This window comes from Leptinotarsa decemlineata, unplaced genomic scaffold (genome assembly GCF_025532065.1).
Source record: "Leptinotarsa decemlineata unplaced genomic scaffold, Ldec_3_MD MMD2_P_RNA_scaffold_9, whole genome shotgun sequence".
In the NCBI taxonomy this organism is placed as follows: domain Eukaryota; kingdom Metazoa; phylum Arthropoda; class Insecta; order Coleoptera; family Chrysomelidae; genus Leptinotarsa; species Leptinotarsa decemlineata.
The window spans coordinates 12,264,566-12,283,178 of NW_027412536.1; the positions used below are offsets into that span (position 1 = coordinate 12,264,566).

At 34.7% G+C, this 18,613-nt stretch overlaps 1 protein-coding gene across 7 annotated transcripts in view; it reads right to left on the reverse strand.

The window, feature by feature from the left end:
* The window catches only part of AdamTS-A (ADAM metallopeptidase with thrombospondin type 1 motif A), a 454,792-nt gene that overhangs the window by 84,845 nt on the left and 351,334 nt on the right, over positions 1-18,613 (reverse strand). For all 7 annotated transcript variants that reach the window (XM_074170637.1, XM_074170639.1, XM_074170641.1 and 4 more), the window contains one exon: positions 3,203-3,362. In XM_074170637.1, coding sequence (XP_074026738.1) covers positions 3,203-3,362 — 160 coding nt within the window. The remainder of the gene's footprint in view (positions 1-3,202; positions 3,363-18,613) is intronic.

Genomic DNA, 18,613 nt, shown 5'->3' on the forward strand with positions numbered 1-18,613 from the left:
TAGTTCCACTTCAATACATTGGATTTTGTATTAACACTTCGTTGTAAAAAAAATTGTTCTCGTTGGATACCCCATACTTTATCCATCGCTCAAATGAAGGCTCGCGTCAAGTGGTGTAAGGAAATGATTAAAAAGTTCGACCGTGGTGCTTCAAAAGCACCGTAAAAGGTGACAAATCATGGTTATTTTCGTATGAGCCAGAAACAAAACAGCAATCGACCGTGTGGGTATTCCAAGATGAGCTTAATTCAACAAAAGTTGTTCGTGGAAGATGCACAGCGAAGCAAATGCTCGCCTGTTTTTTCGGCCGAATGGGTTATGTGGACACTGTTTCGCTTGAGCAACGTAGAACGGTTAATTCTGAGTCGCACGCCATCATTTCTCCGGAAGTCTTCCGAGAAATTCGTGACACTAACTGCCGAAAACGAATCATTCTCCATCATGCAAGCTCTCACACATCTCGTCAAATAGGCGAATTTTTGAGCAGTCAAAACATCGAATTGATGAATTATACAATCCTGATTTGGCACCCAATGACTTCTTTTTTTCCGAATATCAAAGGTAAACTGCGTGGTCAACGATTTACGAGGTCCGAAGAAGCAGTTGAAGAGTTCAAAAACCATGTTTTGGAGGTGTTTCAAGAGGAATGGAAAAACTGCTTTGACAAATGGTTTGAACGAATGTAGAAATGTGTTGATCATCAAGGGGAATATTTCAAAAAACGATAAAATCATTTTCATCATTATAAAATGTTAGCTATTTCCAAAATATAAATAGTACCCCTCGTATATTCGTATTACGGGCCGGTTGCGGAGATAATTCAGGATATAGTTCGGTAAAAGTCACGACCGCAAGTAAACCCATAGGCGTAATAGTATACAGGGCGTTCCAACGATAACTTGACCCCCCCTGTAAGTCAGAAACGGACGTGTAATCGAAAATTTCAAAGATCAGGTCAATTTTTATTTCTAGGAGGAATAATTCTGCGGTCAGCAACTATCCCCTCTGTTTTCCAATGGCATGGGGGGGTCGACTGATACATCATTTGAAAGGTCTTTTGTCTTTCCATTACCTCTGAATTTTTTTCGGAATTGATTCATTCGCTATCGAGAAATCAAATGTTAAACGTTTTATTTAAGAAAAAACAGAAAGTTCGCTGACGTTCATTTTAACGAAAAAATCAACAACAAATAATATCATTGGGAACAAAATCAACGGATAAATTGTTTGAAATGACCTACACCTAGTTCCATACAATAATGCAGTCCACTCTTGAAAGCATTCCGCCAATCTATTTCTCTTTATGAAATAGATTGGCATTGTTATGGTAAGAATGGTTGTTTGCATAGAATTCCTTTGAAATTGGTGCTTCGAACAAAATATACCTGTCTGAAGAAAAATACCTTGACGGCTTGGAATGGTGTCCAAGAGAAAAACGTTAAGTTGAGTTATATAGTATCAGTAATATTTTACACATATTTAATATATTTTACATGTTTATAATAAATCAATATCGAACTACAAAAATATGAAGTCTTTTTCAATAATTTCTATACTTATTGCCGTTTATTATTATTCATGGGGGCACGTGAAATATAATTTTACTGTATATTATACTTATCAAGCCTAATCGGTCCCAAGATCCCTTTATATTTGCAGAAAAAAGAACAATTCGAAAAGCAAGAATTCAAATTGGCCGCGTGTCTGTTAACCAATAAAATTGAACGTGTCTAGAGCGGAGTTGCCAAGTATATTTATTGTTTTTTAATATCCAATCACAGATCTGATGATCCAATTCGACGCTATTTTTGTTGTTATCGTTGTCTACACAGTGTGAATGCAACTGTTATAATTTTCTAATTAAACATTTTTTTTTATAAAAGGTAGGTTTTGGCGGGTGCCTATTTTGCTGTATATTCCGTGTCATCAGTTTACATTCCGAAAAATATTTTTTAGGTTATTTTTGGATTGAGTTTTATCATTACTACCACCAAAATGGTTGAAATATGTTTTATATCTAGTTGTAAAAACAGATCATCCATACCAGACAAAAAGTGTTTCAGTGTTACAAAAAACGAATGTCATATAAATAAAAGGAACCTACTAAATATACCACCTACTTCATTTTGGTACCAAAGTATTGCAAATTTTTCAAGTAAAATTCATTGATCATTTCAAAATCGCCTCTTGGTAAGTTGTCGGAGTCGGCTTCAACTACTCTTCCAAGACTTTATAGAAATCATTTAAAAAGTAACTATAAATGAAAGGAAAACGAAAATATTGAATATGATGACACAGTTTTTTATTTCAACTTCGAGTATTCTCTACAAAAAGTATTATATGGAGTTAATACTGTTGCTGAAAGTATGAAACAAAATGAATTAATATTTTTGCAAAAAAATTAAATGCCTTTCATTTTACTTCTTAAATTTTATCATATGAATAATGGTATTACCTCCGAAGCTTTTGTTGGATCAGTTCGAGTACAATCAATTCTGTCTATACTTGACCTTTTTCAACCTTCCTCTCAAGTTTTGGAAGATTCAACAGATTACCCAAGCGAGCCTATAACGCTTGAATTTAATAGCAATATTAGAAAGATGTATGTATGTAGGAATCGTTTTTTTTTATAATAAATTGCAGTTGTACAGATTGGGGATTGTAGAATAAATTGAATATTCGAAATGATTTTTTAATCCAGTTTGCTATATTTTTTGATTTTCATAACTGTATACTATTAAATAATGCATAAAATCATAGTTTAGGTAAATATTTTGTGATCTTTCGACGTTTCGTACTGATTTTAGATATAGGACTTATTTCCAAACATGATTTTTCGTGTACATTTTATTCTATGTGGAGAATTTTTCATTAATTGAAACTCTAACGGGTTCATATACACTTCCATAATTAAATTGATAATTATAGGCTTCGTAAATTTTACGATTTGGCAATGTTGATTATTTCTATTGTTCCTATCGGTCAATCGAAAAAGAAGCGGAAATAGGACCGTGACGTCACCAGCCTACCACATTCGATTTTCAATAATTAATTACGGGAAAACTACGGTACTTAGAGAGCTAAAACAAAATGTACAATTTGAAATTTCTATCAAGTGAACTATAAACCAAAAATCATGAAACAAGCCCATTGAATGTGTTGTGAAAAATGTATTGAATATTTCATCAAACCTTTCACTCACCAGAATTCTCGTAAAACTCCATCGAGTTGATATCGTTGAAATCTTTCGTAGGAAGAGGTACTCTCTTCATTCTGTGTATCAAGCTTCCTGTGGATCCGTTGTGAAATACTTCAGCAGGTTCAATATAATAACTACTGTCTGAGGTCCGAATATATCCGGTCTGCAACAAAAAAAAAATGCTATTTCAATTCTTCCTCCAGCTCAGTGAAGTTTTTTTTAATGAGAAACTATATAATTTTCTTGATCATTTATTATGAAACCTAAGAATATTTCATCAATTTAGAAACAAAGTATGCCTGTTATCAGAAACCACCCCTTTCCTGAATCTCATTTTTGATGTTGAATATTCAATTTACTTACTTCATAACACAACTGATAGAAATAAGTTTAGCATAGTCGGCTCTGCGACAACCTTGTACATTTCGTAAGACCTGGTTTGATCATATATTACTAATTTTTTGTACATACAATCGAGCATGTGAAACCAAACATGAACCGATAATATCACCTTATTTCAAAAGAACTGATTCTCAAGCATTCAATTGTTTTTCGGGTCTGAGATTTGGGTTATGGCCTGGCTGATAACCGACACCGTTCTCGAATTTTAAACGAGTAAAACATTCTTTTTGGCCTCAAGGGTGTTCGGTACTTCATCATATCGTGGTGTGGTCCATAATATAAAATTAATAAGTACTTTTTTTTATTGAAACGACGTTTCGCCATGGGAAAAGTTTGCTTCCCTTGTCGGATTTGTATAAATATTACTTCCAGCGATTTCTGAATAAATTACCACCTTCTGATATTCGAGATTGTCACTGATTGGAGATTTGGTGAATAATAACTTATGCTTGAAAGGTATCAAAAAGAGAAAGTTCTGGGGGAAAATATTCGTATGAACTATATGTACCTTTAATCAGTTTTTTTTAATTGAAAATATCCGCATCAACGTTATGATTATTAGCGGCGAAAAAAATATTTACAAGCAGTAACTACATTAATTGAAACATTATTTTTTGTTGGACAAGTTCAGAGCACTTAAGTAATTCATAACCTTGCTAGCACTAAAATAGCTCAAGGTTTCCTGGGTTTCCTTCGATATTTTGCACATTTCCCTTTTTAATTGAAACACTAGACACTGAACTATGATTTGCTGTACTGAAGATGATACTTAAAAAAAATCATGGACTGCGGTATCCTGAAAAGTTGGTCAAAAAGTACTTTTTCTAAACCTGGTATATTTGAAACCTTTTACATACATACAATACTTTTGAAATAACTCCAGAAGCAGAGAAAAGAAACACCTTTTTATGTGCCATACTCGTATAATAGTGGCATTGCTTTTGGTAAACGAAGTGATCAAAGGTATGGACCTTTACTGGCTAACCATCTTTCCTGATGAATTATATCAATACTTTATCTATTATGAATCACCATCCTGTTGATGCCATGTTTTCTGTCTCTCGGCTTCTGGCATTCCTTCAAACTACCGTATTGATTATCTCATAGTACTGTCCTGGATTCATATGATCTTCATAAAAATGAATATATAGCACTTTATTATCTGTGATGAAAAAGTAAAAATTATCATTATGGTCCAAATATCTACAAGAACAATTCGTTAAAATCAGTCTCTACTATCACTGGAGGTTAATTGACTGACATCTGCCAGAAAACAAGTACTCCCCTGGCTAATACCACGAAAGGCATCGTATTATATTCGACGGGTGTCAGTGCAGGAATTTTCACAGAAGTATTCCCTGCGTATAATGCTGGCGATACAACTGCCGGAATCGATTTACAATTTCTGGACCTGGCACACTTGCAGACCGGTTTCGAGCTATTTGGCCTCTCGTCAGTGCCCGGCCCCGGTCCAGTATTAGCCAGAGGAGTAACTGTTTTCTGATAGGTGTCATTCCTTTAATCTACAGTGTAAGTGAGTTGAGACTGGCCTGAACGAATTGTTCTTTTAGATGATTTGATTTATAGCCAGTCTTCAAGTATGCTCACTGACTATATGTTAAAAACATCATTATGGTTTTTATTTGACGTTACTGATACCTTTCAATCTACAAAAGACGTTGAACTTCCTTGAATCTTGCAACTCTCTTTGCCAGACAAACTGAAATTTTTGGAGGAAACTCATTCTTATAACGATCCAACATTCTATATTTTCAAATGTTTGTCCTTATAACAAAATTATTAATTCCTTGCATTTTGGTTATTAGCTATTCACAGTTCTCATTTATGTGTTTCCAGATTCATCTTTACTGACGAAAATGATAATCGTGATTGATTCTTCACGAATTGATGTTTTGGAATATCTAATGAAGAAAGCTAATACACAATTTGCGTTTCTTCGGCATCCACAGACGGTTTCTCTTTGAAATACTGCCGTAGAAAAGAGGCCAAACTCACTCAAATATTTCAGAATATCAATTAATTGGTGTTTTCACAGGTCAAAAATATTCTTTCAAATATACAACGCACTAATAATTATTAGATTTTTACGATTATTTAGAATACAAAGAGATAGAAGTACAATTCCATAATAGTAGGCACTAAACTCTCAGAAATATAATTGCATTAAAACAAAAACATTGTTGTCAAAGTTGTGATTCTATATAGTTTATCATCATTTTTCCTCATCTGTTCGGTATAATTTCCGCACGCCACTGCAAGAGGCAGATTAAGACAAAAGCGTCAGTCATTTCTGGGAGTTTAGAGTCTATCATTTGGGAATTATAGTATAATACACATATGAGTTGAAACTGTGACATTGAGCCGAAAATTCAATTCATTGCAATCAGGGCTGTCGGGGGATGCGGGAAAGTCTCCCATGCTTTTTCGAATTGAGAAAAAGTTGGGAAATTTTAGGCTGTGAAGATAGAAAAAAAATAGTAAAAAAATGAATAAAAATTAAAAAAATAAAAATGAGAGAAAAGAAAGGGACAGGTAATAAGAAAAGGGAAAAAACCAAAAGAAGGTTGAAATTATGAGTTTGAAATTATGAGTTGTTTGAAAACTTCAAAAAAGTTTAATTTCTCCACAGTAAGAGAACAGTCCTGAACAGTTCACAAATTTTGAAGTGACAATTTTGCAAAATTCCCAACTTTTCGCTATTTTTTCGACTTGGAAAAGTTGGGAAATTTCGGGCGCTGAAGATAGAAAAAATAATAGTAGAAAACAATAAGCACTATATTATTTAAGTGTCGTTTCCTTTCATTTGTATTGAATATTTCTATACATGGTGGATATGGTGGAAGACCAAGGACCTTGGTCAAAGTAGAATAATTCCTGTTATTATTTTTATAGTTACCAAAGTTTTATTTTTGTTTGTGCATACCCTAACGGGCGTAATCATTTAGCCAATCTTTGGATAGCTAAAGTAAGAAAATTAATATATTATAGTAGTAACTAATTTCTCGGCTTTCATTTTTTCGAAAGTTGGTGAATTTTGCTGGTGGGGTTGGGAAAATGTGGATTCCCTCCTCCCTGGTTTTTATTTTCGCTACGGACCTGATTGCAATTTCTTTACCACATTGATAACATGATATGGGAGAGAACAAATAATATCCGAGATTGAGTAGTCTATTTTGATCATTATCTGACGTTCAATTACCATATTAATCACCTTATAAACTCAGCTTACCGCAGTTGTAAGTAACTGTAAAAAATTCCATAATATACATACACTAACTTCTCTGTATTTCAGTTTGGTGAGGTCAAAACTAGAATATGGATCCATGATATGGAATCCCATGTACAACAATATACCTACATGATAGAGTACAAAAGAAATTTCTGAAATTCTTCAATTTCAGAATCATTGGAACTTTTCCCCCAAGAAATTGTAATTACTCTGATCTGCTTTATGAATTCAATTTTAGAGAAACGAAGAAAGCAGGCAGCTGTTTTTTTTTCATATAAGTTATTGATCGGCAAGATAGACTACTATCAGAAATTGAAATCTGTGTTCCAAGACTAGGTACAATGATACTTTGGAACCTATGTCAATGAGTATGAAACGTTCACAACCTTTAATTGTATGGTTTTTTCTTAAGTTTTTTTTTGTCTTATATCAAATATTATGAAAAAATTCAATCATGTATACTTTGCTCTGTAAATCTGTTTGAAAAAAATCTGTTTGAAATCTGTTTTTTCCGGTAACCAGCTGTCGCACCCCTACAAACGACAATCCTTAGAAGTCGAAACTTGTGCGAGCTAAAGACTAACGAGGTCTTACCTTTCAACGTATGATTCCTAACACGGGTTGGATGATAGCAAGTGAAAATCGATCGTTCAGCCTAGGGCTTGAACCACCGACCAACACGGCGGTCGATGTGAGTGAGTGAACAAAGCACCCACGTCAAACCAACCGGCTACCGACCGACCGAAAAGGTAATAAAAGTTATTATTATCATATAATTATTATTAGTATCACATTGTAAAACTTATACAGGGTGTTCCAAATTAAGTCGCACCATTGCCAACTCCTTTATTATTGATGCTACGAAATCGGTTAAATGGGCGAACTAGTAGCATTTTTAACGGCCTTCTCGATGCCGATAACAAAAAAAAACGACAGGCGCCTTTTTTCATATTCCATAAAATGATATTTTTTTAAATGGAACACCCTATATTTTGTCATGCATTCCGATTCGTAATAACATTCTCAACAACAAAGCTCATAACTATTACCTTTCTGCCTGAAGTTGAAAATGAACGACTTATGTGGGAATATTTATTTTTGTCACTAGTACAAAAAACTTCAAATCCCAGCGAAATTTTTTCTTTTTGCTGTTAATAACAAAATATTGTCATTCAAGTGCCAAAATTGGGTGTTTGGACAATCATGAGGTTTTATTTGCCAAAACAAAGAAATTTTTTGTACTAGTGAAATAAATGAGTATATCCACTCAAGTCGCTCATTTTCAACTTTGGGAAGGAAGGTGATATGAGCTTTGTTGTGGACAATCTTTTCACTTATCGAAATGCATGATAAAATATAGGGTGTTCCATTTAAAAAAATATAATTTTATGAACTATTTTGAAAACACGACTGTCAATTGTTTTTGTTTTCGCTATCGCCATTAAAAATGCTACTAGTTTGTCTATTCAACAGAAGCATCAAGTATAATAATGGAGTTGGCAATGGTGGCAATGGTGCCGACTTTATTTCGAACACCCTGTATATTAGAAGTCACATAATGAGTTTTCAACCAGAATTTCCCTAACATGACTTTGAAAGATATTCGTATCCAGACTCCTGATTTTTGTAGAATGCTTGTTATGAAATTTTTGGATCATAACAGAAGGGCCATATAGCAAGGTTGTTCTGAGCCATAGGCGTATTGCAGTATTGTTTATTGTTTCATTAGGAAGACACTGTTATTATCAAAGGAAAGATAAACCTTGATTCAAAAATCAAATGAATGTTGAAATTTAAAGGAGTGAAAAATTAATATTTACAAATGATTTGTCTACTTAAAAAATCATCAAATGTCGGTAGCCAGGCGGTTCGACGTAGTCGGTGAGTAGGAGATTTGAGCCGGTTCTAAGCCTCCCCCCACCACTATGACGTATTAATTGCTTTTTTATTGGTTGTTGTTTGGTGAAGTCAATGTGATGTGACCTTGAAGGGTGTGGTGTATGGATCGTTCAGAAATTTTTTCCCGGTTCTAATCCTCCCCCCACCAGTATGACGTGTTATTTGCTTTTTTTTGTTGTGCAGTGAAGTCAAGGCGTGGTGACCTTGAAGTGTCTGGTGCATGGATCGTTCAGATTTTTTTTCATATGAGATTTTGTGTGTGTATGTGTGTGTGTGTGTGTGTTAGAGAATGCACGGTACAGGGTTTCATCATGTGCTTGTTTGTCTATGTACAAACATACGTCTGCATACTTCGAAGATCCTCCAAGTAATGAATGCTCCATCGGTGTGAGGGCACCAAGTTAGTAGTGGAGTGACGTCACAGCAATAACCGTTCAACGGCTAGAGAGCGACATGTTCACTCCACGACGTGTGGCAGAGTAATGCGTATTCATCGGTCTGCTCTCACCTCCCTCGATGTAGTGAAGGATGTGACGTAACGCATCGCCCCAGACTCGCCATCAATGGTGACACGCAGGCGGGCGAGGACTGTGCTAACGTCTGTCCTCTCCGAGAGCGCAACGACAATTGCTTGTTCGTATCGCTCTCGAAGCAGTGAATGATGTGACGTAACGCATCACCCTACCCTCGCTATTGATGGTGACACGCAGGCGGGCGAGGACTGTGCAAACGTCTGCCCTCTCCGAGAGCGCAACGACCACTGCTTGCTCGTGCCGGCAACTGTTATCGCATCAAATTAGGAGATGGGCTTGGCTGTGACGTCAGGCATCTCTAGTGGATAGCAACTAGCAATGTGAACCTTTCACGGTTTCATGGTGGGGGTGACTCGCACTGTTTAATATAAAAGAAATGCCTGGCACACTATGAAATCAGTAGACGAATATATCTGCAGCAGTTAGCAATTGGTAGGGTGTTATTCAGTTCGTAATAGAAGGAAGACGGTGAGTGTATTTGTCTGTTGGAAATTGTTATATTTTCATATATATTATCATCATGTCCGTTTCAAAAGTAGACTTGAATAAAATTAATAATTTGATTGTACAGGAGGTTGAAATACTAGAGCAAAAGGCCTTATCATCATTGCCAATTGATGAAGTGTACATAATTAAAAATATGTCAACTTATTCTACACGATTTGGTAAATCAATTTTATTAACTTTGCAAGATGTGAGCAATGATAAATTATTTAAAACATGGCTACCAAAACGTATTTCGTTGCAATTCAGTGATGACGATATATCTTGTATCAACTCATCAGGTGGTAAATATACGATGGTGTATTTAGGACAGAGCCAACAAAGTTTTGCTGGCATGAAAACGCGATCTCTAGTTAAATTCAATATGATTGAATAATAATTGTAATAATTTATAGCAAATTTCTTTAGGTCATAGCTTACAAAGTTTTTTGGTGTGAAAACGCTAACTCTAGTCAAATTCAATATGATTGAATAATAATAGTAATTATAATGAATTTCTTATTGCTTCATTAATATTCATATATTAGATGATAATTATATGGAAATATAAACATTACTAACTTAGTTGAATACACCCACTTTGTAACTACAAGTAAAATGGGAATGTGAGTATTATATCACTGAAAAATTGGAGGTTGCTTATTGTTTTTTTTATTCGATTTCAGTTCCACCATTTAAAGATGTGGATGCAGTACGCAAGTCAAGATTGGGTCGATGTTGTAGATCTCAAATCATCGGTTCAACATTTGTCGTCTAAATTGAAGGTGTTGGGTGATGGAGCCGAACATGCAAGCAATTATGATATGAGTGTATGCTATGATGAAAAACAAATCGAATTATGCCTTCGTGATGCTGAGAACTATTGGAGTGGTGCAGAAGTTTGTAACAAATTTTTGGATAATGAATTGGAATTGTGGCAACTTTGTGAGGTTATGATTGAACTGAACCTAAGAAGATTCCTGTATAGCCTCCAACCATACTTGCCAGAATGGATTATTCATCACTTTGAATTGAATGATGAAAATCGAGAGGAAATTGAAGATGGTCGCGAAAATGATGATTATGAGGAAGAAGTTATTTTAGATAGTCTGTATGTTCCTGTAAATCATAAATGATGTCAAATAAAAAACTTTGTATTATTTTCATGTTTTATTTATTTAAATCTCATGAAATACAATAGAAAATGATTACAAAACAATAAATATGATATAAAATACAATACGTGATATAAGTCAGTTACAAATAAAAAAAAGATCATAAAACAGTATATGATAGAGTGAAAAAAAGTGTCAATATCTGCTATGAACTGAACCATCCAATGCATTGTATGTTAAAACTGTATCATGCAAAATTAATGCATATACTTTAGTGTTGTCTGGAAACTTGGTCTTCCTCGTCTCAAACTCAATCTTTATATCAATAGTTGATGATTTTGTTGCATTCGGTTGATGGGAACAATCGATGACGAATAGTGGATTCTCTCTAAATTGCCCAATGTCCATCAGAGGTTCACTCATATCTTTATCATAATAACTTCGCTGGAAACTCTCAAAAGCATAATAAGCAGGAGCATCAAGTTTTTTATCGAAATTCAAATTCCAACGCTCATATGGATAAACTTCAGAATTCAAGTATACTCGAATACTATTGATATCAGCAGTTGTGAATTTTGTAATATCCTGTGTTCTATCTTCAGATGTGGTAGTACTTTGGAATGCGATGATGACAAAACGAGGAGTTTCCAATGCATTAGTTGTTTTGATGGCCCATATGTCTGAAGAAGTCCCACGTAATGATGGTAGTTCATAGAGGTCCCACATACGATATGCCAATTTGATTTTGGCATTCAGACCGCTTTTGTTTATTCTACTCAAAAGTTTGAGCTTGTGTTTATCATCTGGTACAATATGTCTTATTTTCCATTCGATTTTATTTATTTCCAAATCAGCATCAACCTCACCTTCCTCACCTTCCTCACATTCCTGTTTGGCATTCAAGATACTTTTGTTGTAATCTTCAGCAAAACCCATCAAATATTTCAGTGGTAGTTTTCCACTAAAAACATGACTGCTTGTATCCAAGATATCTTGCTTCAATTGTGAAAGTCCCCAACCAGATGTCAATAATGTGTTAGCATGAGATTGTCCAAATGATATCATGGTTTTCATTGTAGATGTTATCCCAGGTTTTCTAACAACAGCCACTTGTTCACCACCCATTTCATAACGAATTTCGTCAAAGAGAAATGCAATTGCATTATTCGAGAGATAGCATGTTTTCGCTACATCTTTGGGGGTGAATTTACCTTCTATGTAAATGAAGCTGTCGGCAATATCTAGTATAACATCTTGATTATTGATTGCAATTCTGATTTCATCCGAATTCCTGAATAGCGGTGATCCATAGGGCTTATATGTGTGCTCATGTAAACTTATGAGAGAATGATCGAGCACTGGTTCATTGAATATATTCAACTTTTCACTGTTTGTTTCGAGCACCATTGTTATTTTCTCACTTTCAATCCAATCGATTTCAAAAATTTAAGATCACTCACAGACAGAGCGTTATGTGCTAACTGTTTAGCATACACTTGTGGAATGAGCTTCTTTTTATGCACACTTTTCTTTTTATGCACACCTTTCTTTTTAATAGTACAACTCGTTTGGGATTGTTCAATGCGATTTTGTCTATTGTAAATGAAACCCATAACAACAGTTATTCGATTTTCTTCAATTCCAAAATAATGAAAATCTCTTCTTCACTTCCAAAATCGATAAGGTTATTTTTTTCATCCAAAATACGCACTGTAATGTTGTGAATCAATTGACGACCTTCTGGACTGACAGGCATATATATAATACTGTGTGGTTCTTTAGTAAGATTGTAGCCAGGTTCAACATCAATATCGAATGAGAAAAGAATGTGAGATTCTTCACCATTTATATATGAACCAGATATTATATTGCAATCTAAGCGGATAAGTCTCACAGTTGTAATGTTTATTGGTAATGATGATTCATGTATCTGATTTGGTGGAAATATTCCATGAGCGAACCCCATCATTTCTGCTATAGAATTTGGATGTGTCAGATCAATTTCATATTTGGATCGCATTTCACATTTGAATGTATTATTATTGGCGTGTAGATAGAAAATATCATCTGCAACGACATCATTTGGTTTTTTATCATGAAACAATCTGAACATGATATGTTTCTGTATGACGGCATTGATCTCTTCTATTTCGTAAGCACCACATGGAATTTCAATTGTCAACTTTTGGGATATCGATGAGTTGTCATTACTGATTCTAAAACTAACTAAGTTATTAGCTTCAGTTATATTATTGATTGTATTGCATCCATAGAATCCCAAAAGTCCTAATCCATAACGACTGTTCCTATCCAATTCAATTGGTGGAAAAAAATCCGCACTCAAGACACTTGTCCCGACAGCTTGTAGCTCGAACTTTCGTGACATGACTGATGAATATTTTGAAACACATTTCAATTTATTATTGTACACAGCAACAGCACATTTGAGACAATTTACACTTTTTGGAAGGTGTTGTATTGTAATAAGTATCATTTTTATTGATACCAATATTCACATCCTCTATATTACAAATACAACACATTGATTTTCGAGGTATAGGACCATCATTAACATCCGAATCTGAATTTTGATCGTGGTGGTGCTCATAACAATATCTATGTTTCATTATATCGATGTCATCTTGCAGATGCTTAGGCAACTTTTCCCAAACATATGCAATCTCATGTGCAACACATGCAAGTATCACTTCCTTAGGCATATTTGCAAGCATCACTTTATCCATTTTTTTCAAGGTACCATATTTTGAAAACATTCTAAGTGAAAACCCCATTCCCTTGATAGCCTCCCGATCCAGTTTTGGTGTTGAATCCATTTTTATTTGGAAAATTATTTAGAGAGAAACTGCAAGCACAAGTGACCACAGAGAACTGTATTAAATTTCTGTTGTCGATCATAGTTATATTTGATTTTTACATTCGAACATTTTCGAAAGAATCGAGTCAATTCCAATGGTGGGGGTAGATCTCCAAAACTATCGAAATATGTGACTTCTTTCCCACATTTTTTATATGCCACCCAATGTGTTCCTGGTCCACTTATTCCATCTAAATTAACAATAGCTGTCTCGTTTTGTTTTGGACCTGAAGATGGTAATCTATCACGCATAAAAACACCACGAAAATGTGGAATTTTCATTTTTTGTGCATAATAACTGAGATCGAGATCAGTAAGAGGCCTCTGAGGTAGGGGTTCAATCAGTTTTTTGTTTTGTTTGTGGCTTTGTATGGTTTTAAATATAGTCCTAAACCTTTACGGTATGGTTTGAGATATATTCCACTTCCATGTTTGCCTAATGCTACAGCCTCCATGGTTTTATTGTGACGATTGGCTTCCATTAAAGCCGCTCTGCTGGCTTTTGCCGAATTCACGGCCTTGGTAATACCAGCAGCGGCTCCCGCCAAACTTCCTAGTGCGGATAGTCCAGCAAAAATTGGTATCAATGGTAAAAGTCCACCGATCTTGGGAACAGGAATTATGCGTGGTGTGCGGATTTTCTTCTTTCCACCGGCAGCTTTAAGGTATTTACGTGCCGCCTGCAATGCCACAGTGATAGCTTTTTTGCTATTATTCGTCACAAATTGATTCCCACCAGCTTTCTTCAATACATTTCGCACTTTATGGACTATCCCAGCACCAAATGCAACTTTTTTAATATTATTTTTCTTCGATTGTTTCCTCTTACATTTTTTCTTATTGGTACTACAACCCATGCCCATATGTCTTTTCGCTTTCATAATGTTGGTGACAAGTAATGCAGCTGCTCTTTCCCCAATACTCGCGTCCTTTGATTTAACCCTATCCCAAGCGCTGTATTCAAGTTCTTTGTCGGCTAAATGTCTTGCTGCAAGATCAGATGGATGCTTAGAATATTGAATATCGTGTTTTTTGCATTCAATATCTAATTTATTGATTCCAGGATCGTTACGAGCTAAACGTTGTTTCAATTTTGTACCCGGTCCACAGTATTGATATCCTCCAGGTAGATGTAATTCGAAAGGAAGTTTGTTTATTAAATCATTAACAAAACCACAACCTCTTTTAATTTTACGATCACTTTCAATACGTCCGTATCGTTTGATGGTACACATTGAAATGAATAAGCTAATAACATTTATATAGTCTCCAACCACGGCACGATGCGCATTGTAAAACAGAAAGAAAAGTTTGCTGTAGATAATCTAGATGAGAAATTTGGGTGTGGATTGAATGGACAAAGAGTATTCAGACATGGTCCACTACTTCCATCATCAGTTCGAGGACTCATTATAGGACCTTCAAATTGTGGAAAGACGAATGCAATGATATCACTATTAACACATCCACAAGGATTGAGATTTAGAAATGTGTATCTCTATTCGAAGTCACTCAATCAACCTAAATATCAGTACTTGCGAAGTGTTTTGGAACCTATAAAAGGATTAGGTTTTTATACATTCAGCAATAATGCAGAAATAGTGGAACCCTCCGACGCTAAGCCTAATTCTGTTTTCATTTTCGATGATGTGATATGTGAAAAGCAAGATATTATTAGATCATATTTCTGTATGGGACGTCATAAGGATGTTGATTGTTTTTATCTAGCACAGACATATTCACGGGTACCCAAACAGTTAGTGCGTGACAATACCAATTTCATTATAATGTTCAAACAAGATGAGACGAATTTACATCACATTTATTCAGATCATGTTTCACCCGATGTAACATTCAAACAATTCCAATTGATGTGTGTTAAATGCTGGGAGGATCAATATGGATTTCTAGTAATTGATAAGGATAGAAAAATAGATGAAGGTAGATATCGCAAAGGATTCGATAGTTTTATATACCCATGATCTTGTTTTTGAAACTTATTCGATCACTGAATATTGTAGAGGTCACTTCATCAACGAATTGAGCTATAATTTAAAAAGGGCATTATGAATACAAAAAACGATTCTGAACATAAAAACAATGAAATGAATTTGAAACGTCAACTAGTAGAGACAACAGAAGCTGTCAGACAGAAATTCAACTCTATCAAGAATGATAATATTGAAAATCGTTCGACACTTGAAAGATTGTATGAGCCCATAATGAAACCATTGAATGTTTTATCATCAAACGCTACTTCTAAATCAGCAGTGTTATCACCAAATCGTGGATCTGTTCAATCTACTTCAAATTATCCCATGAGTACTCCAATAAGAAGAAAACAATCTTTTGATGGTGTATCATCTGTGAATAGTGACACGAGCACACTTCAAGACGATATGAGAACAACTCTATTCGAAACACCATCATCGTCCCACATCGATTCCTCGGATCCTGACATCTCACCTGTTATGAATGAAAGTGGTGAAGATGTTTTGATGAAACATTTGAATAATGTAAAATCTAGAAATCCAGCATATGATGGAACATTTGGCGTACGTATGGATCCAATTACACAAAAGCTGAAAATGGGAAGTCTAGTGGTACATTTCAAAGATGGAAACATTTCATTTTGGGATGCTAATAAAGTGAAAAAATATGAATGCGCAGGTAGTCCAGAATTATATGATATGATCTTTTTGAAGAATCCACAAGATGTTGATAATGAAGAAACTCGTCAAGTATATTCCAAAATATTGAAAATAACGAATGCTCCATATAAACAATATCATCTGAAGAATGGTTTTAAAAATACAAATTCTAAAAAATTTCGTGAAGTCATCAAACCACTATTAGACTCACGACAATATCCAATTAGGAGTAGAAGTAAAATTGGTGGAGCACTCAAACGAGTGAAAATGGAGAAAACATATAATTCTAAACCTGCGAATTATGTGTACTGGAATTCACCGAAAGAGTTAGTTGCTCGCCTACGACTATTGGTAGCATCAAAGTCAGCTGGACATACCGGACATGATAATGAAATAATTTCAATAATTGAAGAATTACGTGAAGAAGGTATAATATATTAATATATATCCACAAGTAATGATCACTGTCACATCATCATTCAATGCAGTAACATTATCACTTTTTTTCTCTTTAATCATATTGAAATAGAATGACTAATGAAGTAAGTGATATCAAACGACAAGTTGTTAATGAATTACACAGACCTGCAAGACGTAATTTTCGTAGAAGAATAACTACCATCAAAGGTTTTGCAGATCTATGGCAAATAGATCTAGCTGAACTACAACCTTATGCAAAAAGTAATGAAGGATACCGATATATACTTATAGTAATTGATTGTTACTCAAAATATCTATGGACTGTGCCAGTTAAAGATAAAACAGGTAGTACAATAACTAATGCAATGAAATATGTACTGAAGAAAGCCAAATTTTCCCCTAAACATATACAAAGCGATCAAGGGAAAGAATTTTTTAATAGAAGCTTCTCATCTCTCATGCGAGAATATAATATCAATCATTATTCAACATTCAGCACAAAGAAGGCAGCTATAGCAGAAAGAGTGATTCGTACAATAAAGGCATGGCTCTACAAGGAATTTTCGATGAGAGGTCACCACAAATGGCTTGATATTCTTCCAATTATAACTAGTAGATATAATAATAAAGTTCATCGTACAATAGGTATGGCACCCATCAATGTTGATTCAACAACAAAATTGAAATTCAAGGGTATCAATGGAATTGGAGGAAGACAAAGTAAACCCAAATTCCAATTGAATGATATTGTACGTATAAGTAAATACAAAAATATTTTTGAAAAGTCTTACACTGCGAATTTTACCACGGAGCTATTCAAGATTGTTAAAATTAATAAAACCATCCCAACGACTTATAATCTTGAAGATATGAATGAACAGCCGATTAGAGGATGTTTTTACGAAGAAGAGTTATTACGAACCGAGAATCCTGACGTATATCTGATTGAGAAGGTGTTGAAGAGAAGAAAAAATAAAGTATATGTAAAGTGGTTAGGTCTTCCTAGCGAACAAAATTCTTGGATTGATGAATCAAATATGGTTTAAATGTATCTAATAGTGACTTTTATGAATAAAGTAATATTAAAGTTCATTATTGTTTTCATTTCAATTATAAGTATGTGAATTGAAAAATATTGCAGCGGTAAACATTGCCCCAGCCATTCGCAATGTTCTGTGTATACCAAACCAAATTAATTGTATACTCCATTCCCGCTTATATTTTTCAACTCACGATATTGAAAACACATTATCATTCCCAAAACTAATCGCCGTCACTTTGAAATGCAGTATCCAACTCTTTTTGCCAATTATCTCTCACTGATAATGCCGTCTCATAAAGCTTAGTCGACTCCTCAAGCTCAGCCTGAGCTTGCATTCTCGAACGTTGATGGAATTGCTTATCTTTACCTATTTTTGAACGGAGTTCATCAGCATCTTTAGACATTCTAGCCAATTCAACCTTCGCTAATGCAATCTTGGCATCTAATGCTTCAAGAGTTTCATTATTAGCATTAATAGCTCGCTCACTCTTTTCAAGTTCAGCAATAGTCATCTGTGCCTTTACAAGACGGTATTTTGCTTTCCTTTTCATTTCCCCAAACCGATGGAGGGGACTGAAAGAAGATAGCGGTTCAGCTTTCAAATCACTCTTCATTTCTTTAGGAGTACCTTTTGGCTTCCTCTTCGATCTGTCACTTTTCGTTGCGGGTTTTTTCTGTCGCACAACACTTTTGGATTCTTTCTTTTCTTTAAAGTCAGTGACAATCGATGAAGATGCCTTAGTA